This window comes from Borostomias antarcticus (assembly GCF_949987555.1).
Source record: "Borostomias antarcticus genome assembly, chromosome: 6".
NCBI classification, from domain to species: domain Eukaryota; kingdom Metazoa; phylum Chordata; class Actinopteri; order Stomiiformes; family Stomiidae; genus Borostomias; species Borostomias antarcticus.
Genome location: NC_140239.1, coordinates 2,128,208 through 2,138,207, shown reverse-complemented (window position 1 = coordinate 2,138,207; position 10,000 = coordinate 2,128,208). Strand labels below are relative to the sequence as shown.

The 10,000-nt window shown below is 43.8% G+C and overlaps 1 protein-coding gene across 1 annotated transcript in view; it reads left to right on the top strand.

The window, feature by feature from the left end:
* Positions 1-3,623: 3,623 nt before the first annotated feature.
* Positions 3,624-10,000, top strand: part of prkg2 (protein kinase cGMP-dependent 2) — a gene marked incomplete at both ends in the record, with an annotated part of 22,200 nt that continues 15,823 nt past the window's right edge. Inside the window, 5 exons of the mRNA XM_084439593.1 lie at positions 3,624-4,156; positions 6,283-6,449; positions 7,609-7,722; positions 8,730-8,835; positions 9,808-9,871. Of these exons, the coding sequence (XP_084295719.1) occupies positions 3,624-4,156; positions 6,283-6,449; positions 7,609-7,722; positions 8,730-8,835; positions 9,808-9,871 (984 nt within the window). The remainder of the gene's footprint in view (positions 4,157-6,282; positions 6,450-7,608; positions 7,723-8,729; positions 8,836-9,807; positions 9,872-10,000) is intronic.

Genomic DNA, 10,000 nt, shown 5'->3' with positions numbered 1-10,000 from the left:
CACACCCAGATTCCTCGCAGTCCGAGTCGGGGTCACCACTGTGTCTTCAATGGTGACCAGGTCCCGTTGTGGGCAGCCCTTCCCCGGGAGGAAAGCAGCTCAGTCTTGTCCAGGTTGAGCTTGAGGTGAAGTGTCGTCATCCACTCTGAGATGTCAGCCAAGCACCCAGCTATGCGTGTCTCCACTTGTGTGTCAGAAGGGGGAAATGACAGGACCAGCTGGGTGTCATCGGCATAGCAGTGATAGGAGAAGCCATGCGAGCGAATGACAGAGCCCAGAGATGTAGTGTAGAGGGAAAAAGGAGAGGACCCAGGACAGACCCTTGTGGAACCCCCGCAATCAGACAGTTCCGACAACGACCCTCTCCATGTCACCTGGTAGGAGCGGCCCAACAGGCTGGATGCAAACAGGCCATGGGCAACATTCCCAGCTTGTAAAGTCTGTGGGGCAGCCTGTTCCTGACAGCTATAAACATGGCAGTTGACCTGATCAAATAGTACAGGAAACATCCTGCATGTCTACTGACTCAGCAGTATTTAGACCAACACGCCTCAGTTGTAGTGCACTTAAAATAGATTTATGGTGTCATAAGGTTCTAAAAAAAGCTTGTGTACTATGTAACTTATTACATTTAATTATTGTCATATTGAGGAACTGTGCTGCCTACCAGTAAATGAGAGTTAAAAATAGACATGGCTCCTATAAATAGCACTCTTTAAACAATCATGTTATCTTCGTTATGCAATTTGATGGCTGGCCAATCTTAGTGTATGAACTTTGTCCTAGGAGGCTATTAACATATTCATGGTAATATTTCTTAAACTACTTTGAGCTTTAATGTTATGTACTGTCTTGACTAACCTGACAGTATTTAAAGAGACAGGTTTACAAAAATAATGATCATCATGCAACCCTATAGACATCCATTAAAATCATCTCATACAGTATGAAGATGACCTAACCCAGATAGCAAGCGGATGTGTAATGATTCTGGGCCATATATGGGCCGGAACTAAGCCACAAGGGCCAGATCTGGCCTGTATATGGCCCAGATCCGCTTGCTATCTGGGAAGTGAAGCTGGATTCCTTCTGTCCATCTGTTGGCGCTGTGTAGCTTTTGACCAGCCATGCCCACAGGGTATAAAAACACAGGTAGCACCTTTCAGAGGCAGACCAAGGCCATGGTTCCCAGGTAAGTCCTCTTTTCACTCAGTACAGCATTTCCAGGTGATAGTCTAGAACCCAAATTTTGATATCTGGGGGCAAAAAAGAGCTAAAAAGGTTGAAAGTACTCAAAACAGTTGAGTACTTTACAGACAAATCACAGTAATTTTACATGTGCATACATTTGTGGGACATATTTCATCAGTGACATTTTGACATGACATACTTGCTTCCTATATTACTAACAGTGACAATAACAGTCACCTTAGTTTACTAGCAACGTTTTTACAGGTGATTTCATAGTTCATACATCATGAATGAAAGATGGTAAAACTTCATTATATAACGGTCCAGAACACCTCTCGACCAATCACAATGTGCAGTTGGATCGTGTGTGTGTGTGTGTGCGCGTGTGTGTCTGTGTGTCCTCAAAATAATAATCTCCAGCTTAGCTCCTAAAGGAACAAACATATGGATAAATGCACTGAAGAGTTTTAGAGTAGGAGTGTAGCCTAATGTTGAGCATCCTTAAACTCATATACTCTAAAATGTCCATTCATGCCTAGCAAGCCCCAGTGGCCTCAACATATTTACATTCGCTCAAGCAAGTCAAACAAGAGAGATCTACACAAGAGAGCTCTACTGAACACCTGACCTGCCAGTCAGACTCGCTGTCGTCGTGTTTGCAGTGGGTTTTAAATGGTTTAAATGGGGCTTGAAACTGGGCGCTTTATTCAGTCCCGCTCTGATCCCGGAGAACCACGAGTCTCTTCGGGGCTGCTCGGCTTCTTCTTCACCCCGGCTTGGGATTCGAACAACTAGTCGTAAGTAGCGTGACACGTTTTCCATGTTTTCTCATCAACTAAATAATGTTTTCTGTAAAACTGAATCTGGTTCGTGTGATTCAAACATGACGCGGCAGTAAAGCGAGCAGGTGCACAGCCTCTCACGGTCCACTGCGAGATTGGGGGGTTTTTCTGTTCATTTCTGACTTTCTCTGTAAAGCGAATAAGCTGTTTTCATCTGTAAATGCATGTGACCTGGCCCACGTCTGCTCAGGACCAATACCATTTTACGTGTAAAAATCTTTTTGTTGCCGTTCATGTTAAGTGGTCTATGCAAAGATGAAGTAGCCTACGCCTATTTGAATAGTTGTAATATTCAGTGTCAGATAATGGGAGGTGTCCTTGCACAAATCTTAGTTAGAAATGCTACTTTAGTTGTAGGCTATGTGCGAATATGCCTGAGAGGTTAATAAGCACCGCTCTGCAATTTATATGAATAACGGTTAGGCTAAGGGTTGTTGGCACAGGTGGCATGTTGTAGGCAATGAAGAGAGCATCTCTCTCTCTCTCTCTCTCTCTCTCTCTCTCTCTATCTCTCTCTCTCTCTCTCTCTATATATATATATATATATATATATATATACATATATATATATATATATATACTATTAACAAGAGTCTAATGGCGATGTTATGCAGCATGTAATATCAGAATCCTCAAAGAAAAAAAACAAAGATAGAAGAACATAGGACAACTCTATTAAACAACTTTACTATTTTCTACTACTTTTTACTATAGGCTATATTCTGAATTGGAAGTATTAATATCGATTTGCATGTCATCATAATGAACCACACATATTTCAGTGAAGTGGTATGTCTTTGTCTTAGAGTCAGGGCAGTGAGAATGGGAGGCCTATATTCTGTGAATAGGGCAGTGTTTTCAAGTCACATACAGTTTAGGATTTTTTTTCAGACATTTTTCCCCAAATAAGAGGGCAAGTATTTCAGTCTCTTTCAGACAATGACTACAGCAGAATTTCTGTGCTCAGTTAATTTCCTGTAGCCCCATTCCTAAATCCATTTTGTCATAGTATTTCCTTTCCGTGCTCCATCCTGGCACAAAGGGAATGGACTGTTCATGTAACACAATACTTCCTGGCTTCTGAATAATAAATGGAGATGATACATTGACCATTAGACTCATTCTCTGATTTGCTTTGTCTCCCACTCCCACTCTCTCTCTCGCTCTCTCTCTCTCTCTCTCTCTCACACACACACACACACACACACACACACACACACACACACACACACACACACACACACACACACACACACACACACACAAAACGCGCGCACACACACACACAGTTTTCTCTCTCTTTGAACGGTGTCAGCCTTTTTGCCTGAAACCGTACTCTGATGTTCTTTAAACAGAGCTTTGCCGGTGAACCGTGAGCCGCTTAATGTCAGCGCTCACTAAAAGAACAGCCAATAGGAACAGGAAGCTTAGATATGACAGCTATCTCCTTGTCTCCATCAGCATATTCATATACTGTATTGTTTGTCAAGGCCTAGTCCTGTAGGTGATGTACTTGGATTGTAACTGCACTCTTGCTTCTGACTCTGGTCTCCACGGCGGGCTGGTGAACAGACGATGGGAAATAGTTCCATGAGATCCAAACGCTTCAAGCGAGGGGACAGCAACGCCACCGCCACCAACGGGCACGTCTGCAAGGACCCGTCCTGCGGAGCAAACGGGAAGAGCCCCGCCCTCGAAGCCCTCAAGGCCAAGGTGGAGGACCTGGAGAGGGAAGGCAAGAGGAGAGAGGAGGAGCTGAGGGTCAAGGAGCACCAGGTCAAAGGTCTCCAGGAGCAGCTGGGCAAGCAGACGCGCGCCCTGGCGGAGCTGAGCGACGAGCTGCAGATGAAGTGCGTCCAGGTGAACAAGCTGCAGGACGCCATGAGGAACCAGAGCGGAGGGGCGGCGCCGGGTCTGGGTCCGGGTCTGGGGCCCGCGGGTCAGCCGCCCTCAGGGAAGGCCAGCAGGTTCAGCCCCATCTTCAGCGGCCTGATCCGGGACACGCTGAACAGGAGGAAGGGCGCCAAGGCCGGGGTGTCGGCCGAGCCCACCTCCAGGACCTACGACTCCAGCAGTCTGCCCAAGTTCTCCTTCGAAAAGGCCCGCGTCCCCAAGGATGCCAGGTAAAGCCTCCAGGAAGCACTTTTAAAGCATGTTTTAATTAGGGCTGGGTTTAAAAAATCGATTAATCGATTCAGAATCGATTCTGAATCAAATGATTCAGAATCGATTCATGAATCCCAAAATCGATTTTTTATTTAATGAATGAATGAATAAATGAAGGAATGAATAGTTAATTAATTAATTCAATGATTCATTCATTCATTCATTTTTGGAAATCAGTATCGATACCCAGCCCTAGTATTGATGTGTTGCATAACTTGGCAGTCATGTAATTAAGGTTACAGCTAAAAAAAATAAATAAATGTTTTTAGTAACACTAACCGAATCGATATTGAATCGAATCGAATCGTGATCATCGATTCTGAACCTTGTGAATCGGAATCGAATCGACTCTTGAAATTCGAGTCGATACCCAGCCCTAGTTTTAATTTCATTTTTTAATTTTTATTATAGCTGGAACAAAATTATTGATGGTTGACCTAGACCTGATTTATAAAGGATTATATATAGGATTTTATTTATAAAGCACTTTTCATTTGGAGAAGATCTCACAGGAATAACCTAGTGAGTATAACACTAGGAGTAAGAGTCCTACCTCACTGGCATTTAGAAAGGTGACGGCTACTTCTTACACCTCACAAGGACCATTTCACTTTGTCTAGTGCCAATGATAACAAGATTACAGTCTGTCAATGTCAGCGATGACAGAGTGCATTCAGTTCAGATTCGTTGTTTACTACTTGAATCATCTTCTCTTCCTTACTGTACATCGAGATTTCTTTTCAAATTGCTCCAGTCAGCTAATTAGCAGCTCGTTGTATCCCCTGGACCCACAATGAAAGCCCCGTCCATTTAGAGAGAGTCTCTACTGAGTGAATGCTCCTACTGTGTAGACCGAGCCGTTGTCCAGAGCGCTAAGCCTGCTGTGAGGCCCTCTGGCCCCCGTGTGCATGTTTAAAACATATGGCCCTTAATGAGGGCACAACGCTCCTCATAACCAAGACGGATGGTCTCAAGTGCTTTGTAATTATCCTGTCTGGTTCCACATACACAAAGGCCTTTGAACGGAAGACCTCCGGCCCCGTGAATAACGGTGTTCAGGGACTAGCACCATAATAAAGGCCTTTTAGATTAGATTGATGTGGGCGGGTGGGCAGGAACGGTCTGAGTCAGGGAACAAAAGGAATGAACTGTACACTGTTAGTGCTCCTTGCTCCCACTCATTCATATTACATTTTAACATGATGAATAGATGTTTTGACCCGCTAGGGTCTCTGGCCGGCCATGTCTGTTGACAGGCAAACGGATGATTCTGTGTAAAGAAATTAGGGTTTTAGTTTTCGTCGCTGGCATCCACAATGCCTTTCCGATATCATCACTGATGCTTCACACCCATCAGCCATTGCAAAGTGCGTAATAAAAATATGGTGACATGGTAATGGAACATCAGCAGCCCCATCTCCCTAATGGATCTCAGGCAGAGGAAGTGGTCTCGGTACACAGTAGGAGCAGCACGTCCTACTGAGATGAATTGCAGCCAATATCAAATATGCTTATAAGAAAATCCCTTTATACATCTCTCCATCATATGCTAATTGAGGTCTTGCAATAGGATAGGATTGGAAACGGATTCAGCCACACACAACCAACAAAAATGACTCGGTAACACTTCAGTAAAAACGAAATAATTAAGCAATAAACCACTTGAGGCCGTGTGTTATAGTGATTTTATAACCCTAAAACCCCCCTAGCTGTTATAAAATCACTATAACACACGGCCTCGAGTGGTTTATTGCTTTTATACAACGGTTACTACAGCTATTAGTGTAAAATAAACACACAGCAAAGTAAAATATTAACATTTATTCAAAACGAAGCATCATTCCCTCAATTCCACGGAGCAAAATAGTTCCCCTAACAAAAGGGTTGCCAAGCAACAACAACAACTACAATGCATTGGATCAAATAGGAGGTCGCGTTAATACTGAAAATGGAATGATATGCGGTCCCAGGTGTGTTACAAAATATTTTAACACGGCTTCCAGCCAATCAGAATCAAGAACCAGAACTAACCGTTGTATAAATGAATAATAAAATGTGATTGAAATGTCTCTTTCTGTGAAAGTGTGAAGAAGCTCCTCTCAGATGCTCTGTGTAAAAACCAGTACCTGAAGAGGCTGGAGGGGCAGCAGATCAAGGACATGGTGGAGTGCATGTACCAGAGGACCTACCAGCAGGGGGACTACGTCACCAGGCAGGGCGAGCCCGGGAACCACCTGTTTGTGCTAGCAGGTAGGACCACGTTTGCAGACCTGTCACCTTTTGGCTACAGTCACCTTTTTTATGTTAACCATGGTAGTTTCAGTGAATCTAGAGGGTTTTAGTTTTGTATGTCGTCACCTTTTTCACTCCAGAGTTGAAAGGTAACAAGAAAATGTTCAAAAGAAAACTTAAAGTACATCTCAATACGTGGGATTGAAATCTGTTGGTTTAATCGGGACCTTGTTGTAGGACTGATGATGACTTATTTTTGAGTTGGTATTGATGCTGTGAAGGAGTGAGGGGTGGTTCCTCTATTGATACAGGAATTAGAGTTTTAAGTGAAGTGATGAATGAATTAGTGTTAATTAATTGTTAACTTGTTAATTGTTATTGTACGTTAGTTTGTGTTTGTATGTATGTATGTTTGTATGATTTGTATATTTGTATGATTTGTATATTTGTTTGTATTATATGTGCACCCCAGGAAGAATAGCTGTCAGATTGGGTGATAGCTAATGGGGATCAATGGGGGCAAAGACACCGAACCCCAAATGACTCCCAGTGAGCAGGCTGGCACCTTGCATCCCAGATAGCAAGCGGATGTGTCATAATTCTGGGCCATATATGGGCCGGAACTAAGCCACAAGGGCCAGATCTGGCCTGTATATGGCCCAGATCCGCTTGCTATCTGGGATGGCAGCTGCCGCCATTGGTGTGTGTAGGTGTGTGTGAACGGGTGAATGAGAGGCCTTCATCGTAAAGCGCTCTGGATAAAAGCCCTATATTAGTGCAGTCCATTTACCATCCTACACAGCTTTTGTATTTCGACTCAGCACATCATAGTGATAAATCAGACTCAATGGTGACTCCTCATGGAACCAGAGCCCCATTACCTGTTTACTATCATATCAAAGAGGACAATCGATGGCCATAATGTTCTGTCTTATCACCAGCACTGTTGTCCTCGTAGTGACATTCACCCTGACATTCAATCTCAGCTACTCAATTTCTATCAGCTCTCATGACTCTAAACTAGCCTCACAAACCATGACCAGGACATCAGGCTGACATTGTACACTGACATTGTACACTTTACTTATAGATGAATAGATGTATTTCCCTCAGATCGGCTGTGAGCGTTGTTACCGTAATGTGTTCAGGCCATGTATCGTCCTTGTCCTATTCACAGATGGGAAGCTGGATGTGTTCCAACACGGTAAACTGCTGACCTCACTAGCAGTGTGGACCACATTCGGGGAGTTGGCCATATTATACAACTGTACCAGGACTGCGTCTGTAAGAGGTGAGATGATGGTCTACGTCAAGCCGTCTTCTCCACCTCCCTTGAATAGTTTGATCAGATGAAAAGTTGAAACAGCACTAAGATAAGGACCATTAAACCGTCTCAAACTCTCAATCAACTCAAGATCTCAATCAACTGTCACGTCACAGCTGTTCCTAAACACCAAACACATTGAAAGATCGCATGAAAGCACTCTCCTGGCGCGTTGCACGGACTGTCCACAACAGTGACCAGTGACCACATTATTGGACACAACATTATTCCGAAGACGGTTCTTCATGCCTAGCGGGTCCAATCGTAACCGAGTTTGTCAGCTCTGTGTTCCGCTCCGCCCCCAACGCCCAGTGTGTACTCTACTCCCACCCTCGCTTGACCCTTCATCAGCCTCTATGAAAGCCAAGGAACTGTCTGATATTGAGAAGGGCAGGATCAGATAGGTCATTAGACAGAAGCAAACAAGCACTTCCATTGGCGTGTTGACAAAGGCCTTACATCAGATCCCAACTGGCCTTTCTGATTGGTCAGTGGCTCCTTGGCATTCTGAGGGCACATTCCACGCATGTATGTGTTCTTTGTCCAGGGGTTCTCTGGAGGACATATTTGTATATTTTTCCAAGTGATTGGCTGGTGGCCCGAGAAGGCCTCGACCTTGATATTCTACCAAACGGACCCCTGACGACTCGGCGGTCACGCTCCTTTCACAGCGGCCATTTATTTTCTCGTGAGAACACATCACATGAAATGGATAAAAGGAAATAATTATACATGTTCTTCATACACTACCGGCTTATGACAAACCTACACAAGCCACTTCCTCCAGCTCCCCTATTGAATCCAGCTGTTGACCCCCCCCCTCCCCTCCCCCCCCACACACACACACACACACTCCACCAGAGCATACTGGCGAGGGCGCAGGTTAACTGGGGTCCATTTTTAAGAGGTGGAGGTCAGAGCGCCAGAGGCCGGCTGGTCCTTCCGGATGTTTGATGGCTGTGTTGTGCCTGCAGCGGTCAGTAAGGTGAGGACGTGGGCCCTGGACCGGGAGGTGTTCCAGAACATCATGAGGATGACCGCCGAGACCCGCCACCAACAGTACCGCCTCTTCCTCAGAAGGTCAGCAGCACGCCGAGGTTTCTCACTGACCGCTGCAACTCCCCACTTAAAGTCGCACTGAAACGGACGTTTGAGATCATCTAACTTCCGTAGTTTGACGTATTTACGACGCAAACAAGCTATGAGGGTGGGACATATGTTTAGAGAAATTTGATTGGAACATTGACAAGTGGGCGGGTTTTAAGAACTTTAGACAGATTCGTTAGAAGGATAGCGTTGATTGACGGGTGGATGTCGTGAGATTATTGGCCTAAAATCTAAGGTACCTGTTGTTGTCATTGCACGTGACCTATCATTTTCCAGGAAGTAAGAAATTATATACTTTGATATAAGATTACAACAAAAGTAGAATTTTGTATTTTTTTTGGCATACATCGTTGAATAGGTGAACACTATGACCAAGTATGTGAACCAAAATGGGATAGAATGCTTTTTTCATTTCAGTGCGACTTTAAGTCCATTTGTGGGTAGGACTTCCCAGTGAAGCACATCGCTGATAGTATCTTGATAGTTACAGACAGACGGCATCGAGCCATTTGTCAAAGCAGACAAAGAAGTTGGTGTTTGTTTGAACAAAGTGGAAATGCTGCTTTGAATTAAGCATTGATTCAATAACGTTGAAGCACAATGACGTTGAAAGTGACAAACTCAATTCAATTGACCTGAAAGGCCAGAAGCCTAAACTTTGACCATGAATTTAAGCCGTGTTTACGTCTGAATGTTTATAATGGAATCTGTTCAAAACGTGGACAGAATGGTCAGCTCTGAAAGGGGATCAAGACAATATGATTCAATTTGTTGATTTAATTAAAGGTTATCAGGATATGTCTTTCCGAATATCAAACAGCAGAAATGCAAACGTTCATTTGTAGTTAATGAGATATTCATTAGAAACATCTGAGTCAGAGCATACCAGCCACCATGCTGGTAATGTCTGTATAATGATCATTTCTATTGTGTTTTTCTTGTCAGTGTTTCACTGTTGGCTGATCTTCCAGAGGACAAATTAAGTAAAATAGTGGATTGCTTAGAAGTGGTAAGTCAACTGTCAAACTCTATTATATTATATATTGTACTAGATATTGAAGAAGTATGAACAAATGTGCATTTACTTGATTTAGTTATTGTTATGCTGGTCTCGTTTATAGCACATTTGGTAACACTT